This window comes from Sus scrofa, chromosome 14 (assembly GCF_000003025.6).
Source record: "Sus scrofa isolate TJ Tabasco breed Duroc chromosome 14, Sscrofa11.1, whole genome shotgun sequence".
Lineage (NCBI taxonomy): Eukaryota > Metazoa > Chordata > Mammalia > Artiodactyla > Suidae > Sus > Sus scrofa.
The window spans coordinates 31,503,431-31,526,157 of NC_010456.5; the positions used below are offsets into that span (position 1 = coordinate 31,503,431).

General features: G+C 42.7%; 1 protein-coding gene across 6 annotated transcripts in view; it reads left to right on the top strand.

Moving 5' to 3' along the window:
* The window catches only part of IFT81 (intraflagellar transport 81), a 189,456-nt gene that overhangs the window by 77,883 nt on the left and 88,846 nt on the right, over window positions 1-22,727 (top strand). For 2 of the 6 annotated variants that reach the window (XM_021073040.1, XM_021073045.1), the window contains exons 1-4: window positions 16,643-16,796; window positions 19,097-19,265; window positions 19,789-19,892; window positions 20,578-20,758. In XM_021073040.1, coding sequence (XP_020928699.1) covers window positions 19,122-19,265; window positions 19,789-19,892; window positions 20,578-20,758 — 429 coding nt within the window. In that variant the 5' untranslated portion in view covers window positions 16,643-16,796; window positions 19,097-19,121. Of the gene's footprint in view, window positions 1-15,989; window positions 16,097-16,642; window positions 16,797-19,096; window positions 19,266-19,788; window positions 19,893-20,577; window positions 20,759-22,727 lie in introns of those variants that run through there. The other 4 variants (XM_021073043.1, XM_021073042.1, XM_021073041.1 and 1 more) reach the window with 3 other exon arrangements.

A 22,727-nucleotide genomic window follows, 5' to 3' on the forward strand; every position in this document is an offset into this window, starting at 1 on the left:
CATAAATGAGTATTTCCAGTCCTGACTTTTCTCCCTTTGGAAAGAGCTAAGAATCAAGAGTCCCAAATGCACTGTCCAAGCCTAGATCCATATCCTTGGGCAAGTCCTTTTCCCTCTCTTTGAGCGTCTGTTTCCTGGGGTACCTCTCCAAGGACCCTCTCTTCTCTGCATCCATCTGTAGCACCGCTACTGACCAGTAGAGGGTAGCGAAGAACCAACATTCACTAGGAGGCCCGTTCCTCCAAGTCTAGTTATGTTGGCCATGTTGCTCTTGTCTGACCAGGAAGGAGGAAATTGTGGTGAAGTAATAGTAGCAGTATGTTTCTTTTTTTCAAAGGGCCTTATTTTCTCCTCAATGCACAGTTGGAATGAGGAATGAGGTCTTGCCGCAGTATACAAATGAGGAAGCAAAACCTCAGAAGCATAAGAAGCTTAACAAGACCGCATATAAACAATCAACAGACAATTTTGGTCACACCGCATCCTAAATTTAGAACATTCCAGTGCTGGGAATGGCATTGCTTTTGCCTTGTCTGCTCAGTATCAATAACCCATTACTTACTTTATGGTTTATGAAGTATTTTCTGATCCTCAATGTCAGGGGCTTCTCATCTTATTCTCCCAGCTTACAGATGAGCAAACCGAGGCTTCTAGAGGTTATACCATTTGGCCTTGAATTTTCTTTTCTTTTCTTTCTCTTTTTCTTTCTTTCTTTTTTTTTTTTTCTTTCTTTCTTTCTTTTTTCCTTTCTCTCTCTCTCTCTCTCTCTCTCTCTCTCTCTCTCTCTCTCTCTAGGGCTACAGCTGCAGCATATGGAAGTTCCCAGGCTGGGGGTTACATTGGAGCTGCAGCTGCTGGCCTATGCCCCAGCCACAGCAATGCCAGATCTGAGCCTAGTCTGTGACCTATACCACAGCTCATGGCAACGTCAGTTCCTTAACCCACTGAGCAAGGCCAGGGATCAAACCTGCATCCTTGTGAATACTAGTCAGGTTTGTTACTGCTGAGCCACGATGGGAATCCATGGCTTAGCATTTTTCTTAATCAGCTCTGTCTTAGAAGTAACGTTAGTTTAACTATAGGACTTGGTATTTTGCAGCAGTTTTCATATGATGGGACATAGCAGGTTCGAATCCAAATGTTGCTCTTATTTGTGAAAGAAATTAAGCTCCTCCCCTGTTTCAACATCTGCATAAGTTCCCAGCAATTCCTTGTGGAGCTAGAATAGTTTAGATCACCAGTGGTACTCCAAGGGGACTATCAAGTGACACACCTGGTCCTAGCTCCAGATTCTGATACCCACTCTCAACCACCCAGATTATCACTGTTTTTGATGGTCATTTTATTTGTGTGTGTGTGCAATGTCTTTAACAGACCCCCAGATCGGTTAAGGTGCTGTAACAGAAAGGCACAACTCAAATTAGCTTAAACACTTAAACATTAAGGAAAACCTTACTTCATATAACAAGTCAACTCCAAAGTGGCACATGCAGCAACTCAACAGCATCAGCAGACTTATCCTGCCCCAAATGTCAATAGTGCTGAGGTTGGAGTTCCCGTCGTAGCTCAGTGGTTAACGAATCCGTCTAGGAACCATGAGGTTTCGGGTTCTATCCCTGGCCTTGCTCAGTGGGTTGGGGATCTGGCGTTGTTGTGAGCTGTGATGTAGGTCGCAGACCTATACAATGCAGCTTGGATCCTGCATTGCTGTGGCTCTGGTGTAGGCCAGCAGCTACAGCTCCAATTAGCCCCCTAGCCTGGGAACCTCCATATGCCGTGGGAGCAGCCCAAGAAATGGCAAAAAGACTATATATATATAGTGCTGAGGTTGAGAAACCCTGGATTAGATGGATCAGGCAGCGGGGCTGGCATTGGCTTCAATGAAGCACATGCAATGAGGATGAGGCAGAGGACACCACACACAACTGGGGTTTGGAGAGTCTGAAAGAGGAAAGGAGGACTGGCTTTGGGGAAGAGAATCCACAGTCTCTGTTATAAGCCCTTGATGCTGTTAATTTAGCTCCCACTTGGATATATCAGAATCAACACTTGGTCCCTTACCCTCACCTTGCTTATAGTCCAGATGTTTAAACCAGACTTGCATGATTTCCTTTTTTCTATTATCTCTTTTTAAAAATTGTAACAAAATATTGATAAGAATAAAGTCACAATGACTCACGATCCATCAAGACAGCTACCACTAACTTGTTTGTTTATTTCCTTCTAAACTAGATCCTGATTTCTAATTATGGAAATGCATGTAAAGTATCTCCTCATTCATTCATTCAACAGCAATGGAGCTGAGTGCGTGCGTGCGTGCGTGTGTGCGTGTGTGCGTGCGTGTGTGTCTGTGTGTCTGTGTGTGTCTGTGTATCTGTGGTTTATATTCTCACTGTATTAGGAGTTCCCAGAAGAACAATTTGATTGTTGAAACTGGAATAGTCAAAAACAGTGATAATCTTGGTGGTTAAGGGTGGGTATCAGAATCTGGAGCTGGGGACAGGGGTATCATTTGATAGTCTGCTTGGAGTACCACTGCTGGTCTAAACTATTCTAGTTCCACAATCAGAATGGTTGAATAGGAGAGGCTTGACCTGGGTCTTTTTATTTTATTTTTATTTTATTGAAGTAGAGTTGAATTATAATGTTATGTTAGTTTCAGGCATACAGCAAAGTGGTTCAGTTATATATTGACCTGGGTGTCTTGAATGAGAAAAGAAGGTATGAGGGTGGCCTTCCAATAAGAGGGTAGGAATGTGGGGGGTGGGAGTAGAGAAGACAACGGGTGCATATTGTAAGGTGGTGAAGAAGATTCTAGGTGTAACAGGTATCTGGGTTTTTTGGCCTGTCCAGAATTCATCCCCCTTCTAATAACTACATCCAGTTCTCTTCTGGGGAGTCACTCCTTCTCCGTTATCAACCCTCAACCCTTACCCCCACCCTTTCATCTGGAGGTGGTCACATGACCGAAACTGACCACTCAAAACACCACATCCCTCTGGCCAGTGATTGGCTCACGGGTGGGCACATAACTAGATCAGACCAATCAGGATCAGTGAGACTCAACTATATTTATTGGGAACGTCTGGAAAGAAAAGCTCCTTTTCCATTAGATTTGAAACTAATAGCTTAAAATATTTCAAGGAAAATGAGCCCTTTTGCTTAAAGGATGCCAGCGTGGCTTTGCTGCCCACCACATCACCAGTGCCTTTTCCATCTCCTTGCCTTAAGTTGAATGCCACTCTGGGTAACACTTCCCTGATGACATGGTAGCGGTGGAGCGCACCACTCAGAACTCCTTCAATAGAGTCTGCTTCGATAAGCCTGGCTGCCTGACAGCCTCACTCCCACTCCTCTGGGTCCACCAAGTTCATGCTGAGGTCATACCTCCCGGGCTGCTCGCAGCCAATGACAGAGCACAGTGGGAGTACTAGTGTAGCATCCCTGCTTCCCAACCTAGAATTCCTCTTATAGCTGACTGTGGCTGGGGAATCCCCTTCAGCATAGCCAAAACTCTTAGAACTGTGCCACTGTCCAAGGCTCTTCCTATCACATCCTTCCTTCCCCCTCTCCTTCCAAGGTATCAGACCAGCAGCACAGTCTGAACAGTCTCCTGCCTACCCCCACTCCCTTCCTCTTTATCCTCCAAAGGCATAAATAAGTAAATCCTAAGTAAATCTCTTGCAAGTGGATGCCCATCTTGGCATCTGCTTCTCGGAGGATCCGTACTAGCACAGTTGACTTCCATCTTGTGAAATGAGCTAATGAGGTCTTAGCCATCCAAACCTACAGGCATCTGTTGCCTAGGAAATGGGGTTTTACACTGTAATGGTTAGGCCCATGGGCTTTGGAATCAGAATGACCAGGGTATGAGCCCTACTTGCCAGTGGTATGATCTTAAGGAATTTTTATAACCTGCCCTGAGTCTCTACTTCCTCATCTATTGAAAAAGTGATGCTCAACCAGAAGTGATATTTGTCCCCCAGGGACATTTGGCAATGTCTAGAGACAGTTTTTGGTTGTCACAACTGAGGAACTAAAGGGAGAGGAGTTATTGCTATTGATGCCTAGCGGGTAGAGGCCAGGAATATTGCTAAATATCCCTCAGTACACAGAGCAGCCCCTCCCAACACACACACACACACACACACACACACACACACCCCAGAACAAAGAATGATCCAACCCAAAATGTCCATAGCACTGAGGTTGGAAAACCCCAGTTCAAAAAGCTGTTGTTAAGATCCAATAGGATCACTTGTACAATAGCTGTCATTTCTGCTCCCCTTCCTCCTTGTAAACTCCACACTGGCAAGGACTGGATAACTCTGAATTAATATTCAGTGTCACTAATGACTAGACCATAGAAGGTACTAAATAACTTATTATGAATTGAAATATTTATCAATAAGTGCAAATCAACAAATGGTAACTCTTATTATTATTATTATGACTGTTACCATCGTCATCATCACTGTCTTTCCAGACCCTGGCTCAGTGCACAGGACATAACTGGTCTTCAATATTTGTTGAATGAAGGAATGAATGAGAAATGAAGGGGTAGTTACTCATTAACCACTAATTTATGTGCCTTGGAGAAATATTGGAAACTCTTGGGAAACAGGCCCAGTCTTTCTTTTTTTTTTTTTTTTTTTTTTTTTTTTTGCTGAGAGGAATCTTGTTCGTCAAAGAAATGACTTGAGAGGATTGAGACCTCGGCCAAAGCCAGAGTCAGGAACCTGACTCAAAGTCATGTAGAGTTTAGGACACACATCTTGCTTGGCTTAGGCAAAAAAGGAAAACGGGCCAGGTTTTGTGCGAACTTGCTGTGAAACAAGAGCTGTTTTCAGGGCCCAGGAACACGCTCTGTCCCATGTTTAATTTCTTCCATCTGTCTGGTATCTGCCCTCCGCTGCCCTCTAAGCCATTGCCACACATTGTCTGCGCACACTCCCATATAAGGTGATCTCTCTCTCTCTTTCTCTTCCTCTCTTCCCCTCTCGCTCTCTTTCTCAGGGTTGGACTGCAGCAGCACTTCCTCCACCCTGCGCTCCCTCACTTGGCCTTCTCTGGCAGGCTCTGCTGTGAGGATGGATGGCTGGGGAGCGGGAAGGGGCAAGGGGCTGCCAAAGAATGTGGCAGGTTTATTTTTGTTCGAGCTGCATTCTTTGCCAGGTCTGCAGGCCCCGGCCACTTGGGGATGTCACATGCCGATAAGGCAGTGGGGGGTGACTGAGACCTGTGGCTCAAATCTGCAACACCCCAGGTGTGAGACGTCATCATGAATTGGTGGGGGGGGTTGGGAGCGAGGGAGACAGGGACTCTGAGGTCATGGGACTCGCCTCTTCCCACTGCCTTGTGCCTGATTCCCAGAAAGAAGTCTGATCCTTCAGAGATGCAATTGCAGGAATTGAAATCTGTAACCATTTAGGCCCATCTCTGGGTAAAACCCAACATCTGCGGCACAGTGGAAAAGAGCCAGGTGTCAGGGTGAAATTATTAGCTGCGTGACCTTGGGCAAATTGCCTGACCCCTCTGACTCTCAGTTTCCTTATCTGTCAAAACAGAATCACCAAATCTACTGGATACTATTCTAGTATCATAGTGTAACATAAACTCTGTGTGGCAGCGATCATTGTCTGTTTTGTTCGGTGTTGTTTCACCAGCACATAGCAGAAGCTCAAATGTGTTGAACAAATTAAATGAGATAATGCTTTTAAGTGCTCAGCACCCAATAAGTGATAACCGTTACTATCTACTCAATAACAACTAGTGTTTATTAAGCACGTATTAAGTGCCAAGCCCTGACAGGTGCTGGGGATATAGCAGTGAACAAGACAGACAAGGTCCCTGCCCTCAGAGAGCTTGTATTCTAATGGGGGCGATATGCAATAAAGTAAATTAAGTTCTGTGAATACTGAGTGCTATGGAAGATATTTAAAAAGGGCTGTGGGGAGTTCCCGTCATGGCGTAGTGGTTAACGAATCCGACTAGGAACCATGAGGTTGCGGGTTCCATCCCTGGCCTTGCTCAGTGGGTTAACGATCCGGCATTGCCATGAGCTGTGGTGTAGGTTGCAGACGTGGCTCTGATCCCGCGTTGCTGTGGCTCTGGCCTAGGCCGACAGCTACAGCTCCGATTCAACCCCTAGCCTGGGAACCTCCATATGCCGCGGGAGAGGCCCAAGAAATGGCAAAAAGACAAAAAAAAAAAAAAAAAAAAAGGGTTGTGGAAGAAGCGTGATTTTTAAACCTTTTGGCTGTGACTCACAGTAAGAAATATGTTTGTTGTGTGACCCAGTGAACACATATGCAGTTTATGCAGCTGAAATAAAACTTCCACAAAACAGTTGTGGTAGATTATCTGCAAACATGTCTGCCAACAATTTGGCAAACATCATTCCTGGTATGCACATGCCATTCCGCAGTCAAGAGGTAGAGTTAATGTTGCCTTTCCTTGAACATGAGAGGGCCTATGACTTGCTTTGACTAATATACTGCAATGGAGAATTTCCCTCATGGCTTAGCAGGTTAAGGATCTGGCATTGCAACTGCTGTGTCTCAGGTTGCTGCTGTGGTGTGGGTTCAATTCTTGGCTTGGGAACTTCCGCTTGCTGTGAGTGTCGGGGGGCGGGGGGGGGAAGAATGCAGGAGTTCCCATTGTGGCTTAGCTGTAAGGATCCCAACTAGTATCCATGAGGACTCAGGTCCGATTCCTGGCCTTGCTCAGTGGGTTAGAGGATTCAGCGTTGCCTTGAGCTATGGTGTAGGTTGCAGACACAGCTTGGATCTAGCATTGCTGTGGCTGTGGCATAAGCCAATGGCTACAGCTCCAATTCGACCTCTAGCCTGGAAGCTTCCATATGCCATGGGTGTGGCCCTAAAAAAAAAAAAAAAAAAAAGAATGCAATGGAAATGATACTGTGCTTGTTCTGGGCTTGAACTTTAAGAGGACTGCTGGCTTTCACTTTTATGCCCTTAATACCCAGCTGCCATGTAAGGAGGCTCAGGTTAGACCACTGAATGATGAGACCACAAGGAGAAAGAAAGAGTCCACATAAGGGAGAAATGGCAGCCAGCACTTAAGCCCCAGAAAGGAGGGAAACCGTCTTCAATGTTCCAGCCCCAGGCAAACCCCCAGCTAAATTGAGTCATACGGTGACCCCGGCAGGTGCCACATAGAGCAGAACTACCCAGCTGAGACCAGCTGACCCACAGAGTTGCAGGGGAAAAAGTGTTGTTTTTAAGCCAGTAAATTTGGAGTGGTTTATTACACAGCAAAAATATTTCTGACAGAAATATTTACCTTTATTCTGTGTGGTATTTTCTATTCCATTTTATTTATTTATTTATTTTTTAATGTCAAGACCCATTAAACTGAAGTTCCCTTGTGACACATTGGGTTAAGGATCTGGTGTTGTCACTGCAGAGGCTCAGGTAGCTCCTGTGGCGTAGGTTCAATCCCTGGCCCGGGAGTTTCCACATGACCACCCCCAAAGAAAAAAAAAAAACCACCCTTGGACTTCCTGCTGTAGTGCAGTGAGATCAGTGGTGTCCCTGAAGCACCAGAACGCAGGTTTGATACCCCAGCCTGGCACAGTGGGTTAAAGACCCAGCGTTGCCACAGCTGTAACATAGGTTGCAGCTGTGGCTGGGATCTGACCTCTGGCCCAGGAACTCCATATGCCAAAGGGTGGCAAAAAAAGGGGGAAAAAAAAAAAGCCCATTAGACTGATTTTAATACCCACTAATGGGACATAACCAACAGTCTGAAAAACACAGTGATGGAGAATGGCTGCTAAGTGGATTACTTTAAATATGGGTGCCGGGGCAGAAAAGGCCTCCCAAGAAACCAACATCCGTGACCTGGATGAGGAGAAGGAGCCAGGCTGGGGAAGATGTGGGGAGTGACCAGCCAGACAGAAGACACAGCAGTGCAAAGGTCTTGAGCCTGGGCCGGGTTTGGTGTTTCTGAGCAACTGAACGGAAACCAATGGTCAGGGAGTAGAGAGAGAAGGGAAGCCTAGAAGGAAATCAGGCCTTACGCCATACAGCACCTGGGACTTGCTGTAGGGAGCAAAGACAGCTTAGAAGACAGGGTGACCAACAAAGGCCCTGACTCCCCACCTTTTTTAAAAAATTGAGGTGAGAGTCACATAATACAAAATTAACCTTTTTAAAGGGAAAATTCAGTGGCATTGGGTATATTCACAATATTGTGCAACCACCTCCTCTGTCTATTTCCAGATCCCCATCGTCCCCAAAGGAAATCCTGTACTCACCAAGCAGTTGCTCCACCTTCTCCCCTCCCCCCATCCCCAGCCCCTGGCCACCACTAGCCTATATTCCTCTTTATGGATCTGCCTTGTCTAGATAGTTCATAGAAATAGAATCATACAACAGGTGGCCTTTTGTGTTTGGCTTCTTTCGCTTAAAGCGTTATCAAGGTTCAGCTCTATTGCACCAAGATTCTGTACTTTTTATGGTTGAATAATATTCTGCTGTATGTTTATACCACAAATTGTTTAGCCACCTTTTTGATTCTCTGATTCCATCTATAGCCCTCTTATTGACCTTGATTTGACATCATGAGGCCAGAAGGAAGAAAAGGTCTTGGCAACATGGTGGAGGTTTGTTCCCCGCTGCTCCTGCCCTTTGCTTGTTCCCTCCCATCAACATTTTCCTGCATGATTCTGAGCTTCCTGATGGCCCCAAATGCAGCTCCACTGCTGGTTACCCTTAAATACTCCCCCTGAATTCTATAAATACACCAACACTCAGCTGGGAAAAAAAGAACTTGAAAGGCATCTGAAATGAAAATATACTTTTTTCCCATCACCAGCCAAGTGTTTTCTCTCCATATCCTACCCCCAACCCCAGGCTTTGATTCCAGGGTAAGCGCCTGGATTTCAAACCATTAACCCTACCTGGGTAAGCAAAGAGTTTCCTTGGCAAAGCCTTTGTAGGCAGAGGAAGCCAGACAGTGTGTTAACACTGGCCCTCCCACACAGAAAATCCCTTTGCCTCACACAGAAAATCGCTTTGCTTCAGAGGCCTGATTTATGGTCCTTCTTCCAGACTCTACTGAGCCAGTTTTGAGCCCATTTACTAGGTTGTTGAAAATTGCTTTGGGATCGGGCAGACCCATGTTTGAATCTTGGCTCAGCCAGCCACTAGCTATGTGACCTTTGGCCCTCTCCTGGGCTGAATTTCCTTAATTATAAAATGGAAAAAGAAACACTGTCCTTGCAGATTTGTTGTGAGGATTAAATGAGATGATGTGGGCAGTGGGCCAAAATGAAATTAGGCCTAACTCCGTGTGATACCTGGAACTTCAGCTGGAGAACCAGGGCAGCTGGGAGATGTGGGGGTTGACCTCACAAGGCCTTTCTGCTCGTCGTTGTGATTGTATAATTCAACATGTAATCCGTTCCATCTGCCCCTGCAGATCCCCACGCTGCCATTTTCTCCCTTAGGTGGCCAGTCTTCATGGGTGATCTCAAGGGGTTGCCTGCCCTTTTGATTCTCTCTGAGGTTTAGCCAACAGGATGCCAGGCAGGAGATCAGAAGGTGGAAGGAGAGTGAGGTCAAGATGGGCTGCCTCTAGAGATTTCCTACTGTGGCTCCACGGTAATGAATCCATCTAGCATCTGTGAGGATACAGGCTCCATCCCCAGCCCTGCCAGGTGGGTTAAGCATGCGGCATTGTCCTAAGGTGTGGTGTAGATCAAAGATTTGGCTCAGATCTGAACCCTAGCTTGGGAACTTCCCTATGGCATAGTGCAGCCCTAAAGAGACAAAAAAAAAAAAAAAAAAAAAAAAAATGACTGGCTGCCTCTAAAGTTTCCTGGTGGTCCCCCTCTTCATATAGTGCTGTATTGAGCTTCTGGTACTTGTTCCCTTCTCTGGCTGCTTCAGGCTTAGGGATGAAATGGCTGCCTTTGTTGCTGGATCCTTGTTGGTTTCCCTAAAACCAACACCCACACCTTTAGAAACAGTCCTTTATTAAGCTCTCCTCAATTGCCCAGAGTGTGCCATCTTTATCCTGTCAGCAAGCTAAGTGATACAAAGGTTACCCATTTTAGTCCATGACTCAGATTTGCTAGAGGAAGTATATATTTTTTAAATGTACTGAATGTTCATATTTATTTACATATCACCTATCACCTAGTTACATAACAGGGATATGGGGAAAATCTTTTTTTTTTTTTTTTTTAAGTCATTCCATGGAGTTCCCATTGTGGCGCAGTGGTTAACGAATCCAACTAGGAACCATGGGGTTGTGGGTTCGGTCCCTGGCCTTTCTCAGTGGGTTGAGGATCCAGCGTTGCCTGGGCTGTGGTGTAGGTTGCAGATGCGGCTCAGATCCCGCGTCGCTGTGGCTCTGGCATAGGCCTGTGGCTACAGCTACGATTCGACCCCTAGCCTGGGAACCTCCATATGCCGTGGGTGCAGCCCTAAAAAGACGGAAAAAAAAATCATTCCTAGACTAAGAGATAATAATCATTGCGGGTGAGTGACATTAATCAAATAAACACATTAATTTGTGACAAATGCACGAAAAAAAGGCTAAAGGTGCTGAAAGAGACTGCATTGTTTTGAAGAATAGTTGACATAGGCAGGACAAGAGAGCATCCTTCATTGAATGAGGGATGGGTTTAGACATGAAGAATAAAATAAAATAGGGCAGATAAGAACACCACAGATATAATAGGTGTGTATTATTTTATAGTCAACTGGAATCCAACTCTGAGCCCTCATCCTGTCATTACTGGGCCTCTCTCCCTCACACACATCCTGGGGGATGCCAAGTCTCAGGGTTCATTTGCAGAGACAAAGCTTCAGAGAGTCACCTGTAGTCTTCTGCAATGGCCCATCCTGGTGACTGCCTGGTCACCCACTCAACATCCCAGGCTTCCTGCTTAGGTCCAATCGCATTGATGCTCCCATGTCTGATCTGGGATAAGGAGAGCTTGGCCCACACTGGAAGCCACTAGACTGATGATGTGACCTCCCAGGGGTAGTTCTGCTTTCTCATGAGCTGCCCCAAATTTATCTACCTGTGATCCTTTTCCAGTTTTCTTAGTATCTCTCTTCTTTATTTTATTTTATTTATTTATTTTTTAATTAATTTTTCTCCCACTCTACAGCAAGGGGATCAAGTTATTCTTACATGTATACATTTTTCCCCCCACCCTTTGTTCTGTTACTGTATCTCTCTTCTTATTCTAGAAGGAACTTTCCCCTCCACTCCCCACTTCAGGACAACTAGTATCAGCTCCTCTGAAGACTTCAGACTTTTACAAAAGACATAGTACAGCTTCTAATGTCAGCCTGCAAATCTCAAGGCAATGAAAATCATTGTAAGAGGAGGAGAAACAGAAGGAGTACTCACATAAATGAATACCTTAATAAATTCTGATGCATACGTGAAGTATTTAAGTTCCTGACAAACAGTAAGCATTCAGTAAGTGATGCCATAATTATGATTTGAGCCCAGTAAGAATGTTAGGTACCTTCTATATTTCAACCCATAATTATAACCAAGGAACTAATATGAATTGCATATTATTTTGGCTCCTCTACATTGCCCATTCATCTCACAGAACCCATTTTAAAAACCATTTGACAAAAATGTAGTAACAGGCACACATTTAATAAGACCTCTGGAATCTCATCCATTCAGTTTAATGTTTCACATATTATTTACCTTTTAACCTTTTAGAAAAGCACATTGTGCTACTAAATATACCCACAAGATTAAATTGCCAGAACAGAGACAATTTAGGATATCTGCAAAACTCAATTCAGGTTTCCATTAAGATTTAATTTCTCTTGTCTCCAAATAACCTAGATGGCAAAGGCATTAAGCAACAATTAATGGATAACAGAATAACCCACTTCCGAATTTGTTCCTGTGTCTGGGTCATTTTTCCCAGTTTTAAAAGAATGAGGTAAAATGGGCAGTGTGCAGAGTAGCCCCAGATGGGATAGCATCTTGAAAACTGGCATTCTCTGAATACTCATGCAGAATCCAGAAATATCTCATGGTCAGGATGAAAGGTCTAAATTTAATATCAAAAACAGAAAATTGGCTTGGCTTCCATGTACTCTGCACAGGAAAATTCTTGTTTGGAAGTTCTGAAATGAGAAGGGGCTGGAGACACTAAGTTCACAGCATCCTCAGATTTGTGTGGGGACTTGGAGGCTGTGCTGTTATTCCATCATTGGCCCATGATGGAAGCCTGCATTGAAGAAAAACAATTTGTTGGAATGAAATCAGGGAGAAGGTTCTCACTGATATACATACTCCTCACAATAAGCACAGACATGTTTATTCCTCATTTCTTCCTCTTCTGGTTTTGTTTACCCAACTTTTAAGATTTAACCACATTCCCTGACCACGTGAACAGGACATCTGTTGCTCTTGTTTGCATAGTACCTCTACCTCTGGTAACAATATCCAGCCCTTCCTTTTGGGAAACCACCTTTACCTAGTCTATTACTATGTCTATCAGAATCATAACAATTGAGAGTTGGCCCTGGGACTTTGCTAGAATTATTGAAACAAAGATTTTACTTTTCTTGAGGTTGCTAGACTAGAAGAATGTAAGCCTCTTGCTACTGACAGCTCATTCAGGGGAAAGTGGGGATAAGAGACAGAGAGATAAAGGGAGAAGGAAAGTTAAGATGACATTGCTGAGCCATACCTGAAAGTAATGATATCCTTGGACTTAACAATTACATGAAATAATGGCTAGTCTCATTTTTTTAATGTAGTACTAAACGCAGTCTTGAAAAAGCACTTGAATGGGAGTGTTTTTTTTTTTTTTCCTCTCTGAATAACGAGAGTAGAGGTTCACAGCTGTAGATGGTCCTTGCAAGTATCTACAAAGTTAAATAATGGAGGTAAAAAGGGCAGCTTCCAATTTCTCTCTCATCTCCTCCACACTTCTCCCCACCCTCTCCTCCATGGCTGGTGAACATTTAAAGGATAATACCACATAGCTGCATTTTCTTGTTCAGAGGCTTTGGCTGAGAAGCAGATTGAGAATTTTAGTGCTTTGGTAGCAAGGAAAGAATAGATTTCAACAAGAGTCTGTTTTTACAACCAGAAACTGCTAAAGAAACCACATTTGGAGTCCTGTAGACTGCAACCATGAACACCCAAGAGGACAAAATTAAAAAGAATTGAAAGGCAAAGACAAATGCAAGAAAGGCCACCCCTCCACTTACCCATCTCTCTGATGTACATATGCTCCTCATTTGACTTAGCTCATGGAAGTGCTTTGTTCCTAAGCAGTGGAAGTATGCACATGAATGTACATAGCTGCACTGTTCATTAGAGCCAAACAGTGGAGACAATTCAAAGGTCCATCGGCAGATAAAGAGATGAATAAATATTCATGCAATGGTAGTTCCCATCGTGGCTCAGTGGTTAACGAACCCGGCTAGTAACCATGAGGACGCGGGTTTGATCCCTGGCCTTGTTCAGTGGGTTAGGGATCCGGGCTTTGCCGTGAGCTATAGTGTAGGTCACAGAAGTGGCTCAGATCCCCCATTGTTGTGGCTGCGGCTATGGCGAAAGCCTGCAGCTGTAGCTCTGATTCGATCCCTAGACTGGGAGCCTCCATAGGCCACAGGTGAAGCCCTAAAAAGACAAAAGACAAAAAAAAAAAGATTCATGCAACGAAATAATACTCTGCCATATAATGGAATAAAGTACTGACACCTGCTTTAAGATGGATGGACCTTGAACGTACTACACTAAGTGAAAGAAGCCAGACACAAAGAGCCACATATTTTATGATTCCATTTATATGGAATATTCGGAAAAGGCAAATCCATAGAGAAGGAAAGCAGATTAGTGGATGCCAGGGGCTGAAATATAGTGTTTTTTCATCGCCAACTGGGAGATGATGGCTACAAGGAATGGGGTTTTGTTTTGGAGTAATGAAGATGTTCTCTGGAATTGGGTGGTGGTGATGGTTATACAAATTTGTGAATATGTTAAGAGCAACTGAATTGTATACTTTAAATGGGTGGACTGTATGTATGTGGATTATTATATCTTAAGAAGCTATTTTAAAAAACAGAGTCAGGACAAGAGTGGGAATCTTACAGAAAGGCTGTCTTCTATGACTGAGACTTTCCTTCACCTATTAAAAAGCTCAGCTATAGTTCAGCCAAGAGGCATCTTTGGGGGTTACAAGGGAGACTCAACATAGCATTAAAGGAAAGAAAAGTCTTCACGTGGGTGGCTTAACTCGGGATGTAATCAGCAATGCCTTCACTGTTATGAAATTGTCGCTAAGTTCTCTTGGATCCCTCAACGAATCTTTTTATCTTAAATGAATCAAGGGGTGGGTCACAAGTCTTCCTTTGGCCTGTGTGTGGGTTGGACAGATAGAAAGGGACCCAACAAGTACAAGGCCTCTCCATGTCTCTCTTTTTTGCTTCAAGTTGGAATATAAGCTTCTCAGAAATGGATCCCAGGAAGCATGCTGACTGGCTTCAAATTCTTTCCTGTGTTCAGAGCAATCACATTAAGCAAAAAATCAATTCCAGTTTCGGTGCAAAGAGTAGACTCCCTTGCTTACTTCAATTTACATAGGACTGCATTCTCATAACTGAAATGTATAGTGTTTCCATAACAGCAGCCACAGGCAGAGGAGGAACTAAAAACAACTTAGAAAAGTCACTCTTATCTTTGTATAGTCTCTATCTGTAGACTATAGGAGGAGCAAATCTAACCATCTCATTTTAAAATTTTATTTATTTATTTATGTATTTATTTATTTATTTTTCTTTTTACAGCCACACCTGCAGCACATGCAAGTTTCCTGGCCAGGGGTCAAGTCAGAGCTGCAGCTGGGGCCATGGCTACAGCAACACCGGATCCGAGCTGCATCTGCAACCTACACGGCAGCTTACAGCAACACCAGATCCATAACTCACTGAGCGAGGCCAGGGATTGAACATGCATCCTCACAGAGACAACACTGGGTCCTTAAACCTGCTGAGCCACAAGGGGAAATCATTTTTTTTTTAAGAAGGGGGAAAAAAAGGTAAAATCTCCTTAGTTCTTCCAATATCAGACTCTGCTCTAATCCGCTATACCCATATCAGCTCATTTCATCCTCATATCACCCCTTTTAGGAAGGTATCACTATAGCCACATTTTGTAGATGAAATGAAATCACCACAGGTGAGGCCATGCAATTCAAGATTCGAATCCAGGCAGCCGGAAGAATCTTCTAACACACCCAACAGGATCAAATAATTATATAATCCCTTGTATGCATCTTCTATTGTTTCTCCCAGAGTTATTTAAGTTAACTTTTCAAGGTTTTAAGTGTTGTCTCCTCCAACTAGTCTTGAGAGTAGCTGAATTGGGACCTGTCTTAGTGTCTCTCCAAATGCCCTGCAGCCAGCGATGTACCCATCTTGGAATGTTCTGTTTGCTCTGTCCAAAAAATTCTCCCCTTTCCTGTTTGAAGGAAACCTGAAAACCTTAAAAAACTCACTTCGTCCCAAAGAACCTCTCCTGACAGTATGATCCCCTCAGCTCCTTTTATTATAGCATTTATAATAGTTGTATTGTTGTTGCCCGTTCAACTGTCTCTCTTCCTGCACTAAACTGTCAGCTCTGTGAGGACAGGGGCCAGGTAATTCCTCGCCCTCCACGCATCCTCACCAGCCAGCACAGAACAGGGCATATAGGAGATGCCCAAGATGGAACTTGTTTTGTTTTGCTTTGTTTTGTAAGTCTGATGCTAAATCTGCAGTTGGTTTCTTCCAAGATGTTGGAGCAGGCAACTAAGTTTTAGGGTGTGAGGAATTTCATTTTTTTCTGCTCCTCTTCATTGCCAGCAGACATAAACAAAGTACAGTGGTTTCTACTCTAATAGGGGCAGTTCAAAATACCATTCACCAACTAAGGTCTCTGCCCAAGCCGGTTAATGCAGTCCGCGGTTCTGTCTGCTGCAGGAGACTGCTGGCCTCCTCTGTGACCTGGGCATGAAGATCTCCCCCCACCTACCTCACAGAATGCGAACTCCATGAAGATGCAAGGAGGACTTGATTCATTTCTCCAGGTGCCTAAAAATAGGCTCTCAGAAGCCTGAAGCCATTTACTTTTTTTCCTTAGGCTATCTTAGCATATTAAAAAAATTCTGGATGAAAAAAATTAATTCCCAATACAGGATATGTGGCCCAATAATGTGACAAAGAAGCTGAAATCTCTATGATGAATGTGTCTTCTTTTAATCCCGCCAGAGACTCGACAATTGTTCCTACGTATAACCTAATTTGGAGATACTTATGTCAATAACCTAAATTTGAAGCTCAGGCCAAATGCTTCCTCAGTCCGAATCCTACCCGCCCTGCCTCCAAGTCATCACTGATGTTAGGTGAAGGCAGCAAGCGAAGGGGGAGGGAGAAAAGTCAGGGCACACTCATTTAACATGTGTTAATAATGAAGAGAGTATTTTGAAAACCGCAAACTGCAGGACGTTTGGTAAACTTTATTGCCATGGTAACAACCCTCAGCTGTCCGCAGTGGCTCAAAACCTGTGAACCCAAAATTGCAAGTGAGCCCCGCACACTCCTCTCTCCGCCTCCAGTGCCTCGGTCTCGCAGCGCGCGTCCGGGGCCAGCGGAGACGCTCCAGCCCTCCCTCGCCGGAAGTGACGTTCCACGGCCTAGCAACCGTTGCCAAGGAGCTCGTCTCTGGGAACCCACTAGTGCCCGGATTCCTCCTGGGCGGGGAAAGTAGTTTCGTGAGGAGAATTTGAGGTAACCTCGCGAACCCTCGGTTGGAAACGTCCCTGAACCCCGAAACAGGAGAGAATTTTCCCTCCCTTCCCATTTCCCAGTGCAACACCTCGAGAGTGGAAGGGTCGTAGCAGCTAAACCCCCACAGCTAGGCCGGCCTCTGTGCGGCCTCGCGGTGATCGAGGCGGCTCCCGCGCGGGACGAACCGTCCGGAAGCCCAGAGAAGCCGCCGCGAGGTGTCTGGGTCGGACGTGGGGGCCTCTTATCCCCTCTCCCGAACCCAAGGGACAGAGGGTGGGGGCGCGGGGAGGATACTATTTGGCATAATCTTAGGAGGCTCCTGGTTCAGAGTTCATGCCAGCCTGGGACCAGGACGGCGTCGTTTCTGTCTCAAGATAAACGCGCGTCCTGGTTTTTATTCCCCCCCCACCCCCGCCACCCCCTCGAGTCCTTATGTGGGTGAGCGCTTGTGAATTAGTGTGGCGACTTTCCGCTGCAAGAGAGAGAGTAATTGCTTTTACTAATTTTAGAGTGCAGAGCCCACTGGGCATAGACAGCCTACCTGTTCAGTACATCTTTGCCCTTAGCGGGTAACCATCTGAAAGCCGGTGGGCAACTAGGCAGGAAACCCAACTAGTTTCTTTTCCTGTCCTGGTAACGTTTTACTCATTTATCCAAGTATTTTGGTTTTTGGAAAGGGAAAAAAATGTGTGTGTATGTATATATGTATGTATATGTTATGTCATATATAATTTCTCTTTATATATAATAGTTAAATAATTAAAATTAAATATATCCATATGCGAAGGTTGTGACGTGACCTTTTACTTGAAATACTCTCAACAGTGGAAAATTTGCATCTCCAATGTGGATTTTTATTTAATTTATGTAAAGGTTTCCTTTTATAGCTTAAAGGAAACCTCAAAATTTTAAATCACATTGGTTATCTTTCCTACTGTCTTTTAGCTTATTTTCAACAATAATAATCATTTACTCATAATTTTATCATAATTATGAGGAAATGATAATTTTACATTTTGATGTTTTCTAAATATCCAGCTCCACCCACCCAATTTAAAAGACCTGTTTTAGAGCAAGATTCTTGCAGCTCCAACAAAGTCTTAGATAAAATATCATCTCTTCATTTCATGGTTAATAACTACTAGGGAGCACTGAAGTAATCTTGTTTTTTTTAGCAGTTCATCTTTTATTCATTTTTTTAAATTGCTAGTTTAAAAAATTGTCTGTCTTCAAATTTCTACCGCTTCTTCCCATACTAACAATATTGCATGCCAGAAACACTACAAGCCTTGGTTAAGCTGTTTCAGCAATTTAACAATCAGATAATAAATTTTTTAAAAAATTGTGATCTTTCTCACTGCCACCTTATTTAGGCTTATGGGTTTTGGTTTTGATTTTGTTTCTCTGGCCTTGAGACTGAACAGATTCATTCAGTCTAGTGGAAGAAGTCACCATTTTAGATGGAATGGATATTCAGAGATAGAATTAGGCACAGATATGTCCTCATGGAATTTACAGTTTGATAGAGAAGAGAAACTACGTAAATAACTAGTACAAAATAGAAAAGGAGAGATAGGAGTTCTTGTTGTGGCTCGGTGGTTAATGGATCTGACTGGCATCCATGAGGATGCAGGTTCCTTCCCTGGCCTCAGTGGATTAAGGATCCGGTGTTGCTGTGGCTGTGGCCTAGGCCTGCAGTTACAGCTCTGATTCGACCCCTAGCCTGGGAACCTCTGTATGCCATGGGTGTGGCCCTAAAAAGCCAAAAAAAAAAAAAAAAAAAAAAAAGAGAGAGATAAAGTGGTCAACCTGGAGGGCAGCTGCTGCTATTCTGATACAGCCCTAGGAGATAGCTTGAGAAAGAATTCCTAGAGGAACTTGCATTTGGAGGGCAGGGCTTGAAAGGTTAGGATTTGCACCTCTGGAGAAGGGGGACAGGGAGAACAGCACTAACTGAAGGCAGAGATGGAGAAACTAGTTAGGGAACAGTGATTTATTGTTCGTCTGTCCATGTTAATTTGATGTTAACCCAGGTGATTGTTATTACACCAGATGCATATACAAAAAGATGTCATTAAATATTAACAGTATGTACTGTAGCATTCATAATAAAGTCTGCACACTCTGATTTCTTTAAACAAAATAACCCTTTTCATAGCATTTTGTATGCCAGGTAGAATTATACTTTCCATGCCTGCTTCCTATGAACTTAAAACTGATTTTCTGTTTATTGTATTTTTTAAATACGAACTTTTGTTACCAATATTGAGTCATTTTTTTTCTGTATTTTTACTCTTTAGTTTAAATTATAAGACCTAAATAACTATGAGTGATCAAATCAAATTCATCGTGGACAATCTCAATAAAGAACCTTTTAGGAAGAACTATAATTTAATCACATTTGATTCCCTGGAGCCAATGCAGCTATTACAGGTTCTCAATGATGTTCTGGCTGAGATTGACCCAAAGGTAAAAGTTTTCTTTTTATCTGATGAAAATTGTGTCAAGAAAGCTAGTTTTTACCACTAAATATCTGAGTCTTTGGCCAATTATTTAACCTTTTTGGGCCTAATTTTCCATGCCTGTAAAGTGATAGTAAACGATCTTTAAGATTTTTGTCCTAGCTAAAAAATTGAACTATCTACTTGTACCTTATTTAGAAATTATTTGTCTACTTCCAAATATAAATAGACTTGGTCCTGAAATGAAAAATACTTCTACAAAAGGTTTTATTGTATTGCAGGTTATCTCATGTCTCTCATACACTGCTCTTTTCCACTGGAGACTTTTTAAGTTTGACAGTCTTAATATGAATCCTGATCTGACTTGTATGTACCCTCACTTGGAATCTGGAGGCCTCCATACTTAATCTGTTTTATGAAGAGACCATTGTGACTTTAATGCTCTAGCATAACAATTTTGTGAGTGAGTTTGAATGCTGTACTGTGTTAAATATACAGTAATAACATTTTTCAATTTTTTTATTTGTTAGCAAGATGTTGATATCAGAGAGGAGATGCCAGAGCAGACAGCCAAGCGGATGTTGAGCCTTCTTGGCATCCTTAAATACAAACCTCCAGGAAGTGCCACGGACATGTAAGAATCTGTTCAAGTGTTACTTTCTTAGAGCTATGCTTTAATAACCAAAGCTTCAGAGTCAGTTTTTCTAGGTAATAACCTATTTTCCCTAAGTCATTGGCCTTAGAAAATCACTGACTTCAAAGTAATCTTGAACTTTTATTTCATCATGCAGAAGCCTTAACTGTATCACTTCTTTCTCTTAATCAAAAAAGTGAGGCAGGGAGTTCCCTGGTAGTTTAATGGGTTAAGGATACAGCATTGTCACTGCTGTGGCTTGATTCAATCCCTGGCCCTGAAACTTCCACATACCACAGGTACAACTTAAAAAAAAAAAAAAAAAAAAAAAAAAAAAAAAAAAAAAAGAGGCAAATCCACTTTTCCATTTTATCATTTATCTGCCTTCCTAAACAGAAACAATAACTTAAACATGCCCAGACAATGAAGTGAGGTATTAAGGCTGACTGTACCAGTTAATGGTTTTTAAAACAACCTTCTTGTATATTCCAGTAATTTATTAAGGGCCTAATTTTATGATTATTGTTAATGTGCAGATTTTAGAATAGCCTTGGTTTTATCTTTCTTAAATAGTTATGGAAAGCAGTCAGGAATGTGGAAACTGGATTTTGAGCAAATGTTATCTCTTTTCAAGATTTACTTACAAACCTGTGTGTGTGTATGTGTGTGTATTTTCTTTTAATAGGAGTACATTCCGTCAGGGTCTAGTGATTGGAAGTAAACCTGTAATTTACCCAGTGCTCCACTGGCTTCTTCAGAGGACTAATGAACTGAAGAAAAGAGCATATTTAGCTCGTTTTTTAATAAAACTTGAGGTACCAAGTGAGTTTCTTCAGGACGAAACTGTGGCTGATACCAATAAACAGGTATAAAATATATGTGGTATTTTTAAACTATCTGTAGTGGATTTCAGAGTACACATGTTCAGTATATGTTCATCTCTATTTGTTGTCTCTGTATTTCCAGTGACATCAAAAGGTAAAATATTTATCAGCTAATGTTTAGCTGCAATCATGTATGAAAATATTGATTTTTTGCACACAAGTACTATTAAAGTGGTAGACTATATGGAATGAAAAAAACTCCTGAAATTAGGATTTTAGAATAATTTATTACTTAAGAATTGTGGGTAGGAATTCCCTTGTGGCACAGTGATTTAAGGATCTGATATTGTTACTGCTGTGTCAAGATTTGATTGCTGGCCTGGGAATTTCTACATGCTAGGAGTGTGGCCAAAAAAAGAAGAATTGTGGGTAGGTATGATCCTAGGCTTGGAAACACAGAGCATTTTCTTGATCAGTTGGGTGACTACACAATTTGTCATCCAGATCAGAGAGCAAAGGGGTTATCATAATAATTACACCAGAGCAAAAGGTGTAAACTGACACTATCCCAGGCAAATTGGAACATGTAAACACCTTCAAAGATTGTTTGTGGGCAAAGATGCCAGGCTTATGATCTCAAAAGATATGCCAATCTAGTAGAAGGAGAGAAAGGACCAGGAATTTGCAATTTCAGTGTACCTTCACCACCAGAGTTTTGGGGTGATACTGAGTTCTGGCTTTAAGGTCCTAAAACTCTTGACTACTCAGGATTCTAGCTGACCTGGCTCCTGTAACTGAGATTTCAAAGCACATTGCTGATCAAAGACTATGGAAAGAATTTAGGCTTAAGACTTCAAAGGACTTTGATTTAAGAGAAAAGAAATTGTCTCTGTTTAGCATTTGTACTTTTATTCCATAGTAGGTTCATAGACTGATTTGTACCAGTTTGTTGTGAATAGTTTGTCAATCTATCTCTCCCAATAGATTATGAGATGTGTGAAGACAGGTATCCCGTCTTGTCTCTTTGTTTTCCTTCATGGTTTTATAGGGTTGCTTCTGTGTGATATGTACTCAAACTTTGGACTGAACTGGAACAATCAACCATATATTTTTTCATCCATGTATTTTGTTATTTTGCATAGCCATAGCTATCATTTGAAGTAGAGTCAGTACTGATCTCTTAAGACATTTCTGGGGTTGAAAAATTTATGCAAACAATTACGTCAAATGTTATAGTAGATGCCTTGAGAAAAGTACAGAAGAACGAGACCACCACAGCACTACCTTTGAAGGCTTTACATAATGTAAGAAATAGAGAGGTGTAAAAACATTTTCTCCTCCCTACCCTCCCCCCTCAGTAAATTTGATAGAAACTAATTCCTCTGGAGGAAGTTTATTAATAGTTTTTACCAGGCATGCCCAGCTAATTCTTTTTTTCTTTTTTGGCTGCATCCATGGCCTATGGAAATTCCCAGGCCAGGGATCAAATCTGAGCCAGAACTGCAACCTATGCCACAGTTGCAGCAACAGTAGATCCTTAATGCACTGTGCTGGGCCAGGGATCAAACCCTTGCCTGCACAGAGACAGGCTGGATCATTAACCCATTGTGCCACGTGGAAACACCCCAGCTAATTATTAATGGAAGGGATAATAGTAATAAAGACATGTTTGTTCTTGAAGCATATTTGAGATGTGTGTATAAAATGACTTAGACAGGAGTTCCCATTGTGGCATAGAGGAAACGAATCCGACTAAGAAACATGAGGTTGCAGGTTCGATCCCTGGCCTTGCTCAGTGGGTTAAGGATCTGGCATTGCCGTGATCTGTGGTGTAGGTTGCAGACACAGCTCAGATCTGGTGTGGCTGTGGCTATGGCATAGGCCAGCAGCTACAGCTCTGATTAGACTCCTAGCCTGGGAACCTCCATATGCCCCAGGTGCGGCCCTAAAAAGACAAAAATTAAAAATAAACATAAAAAACTAAATAATATAAAATAAAAAATAAAGTGAC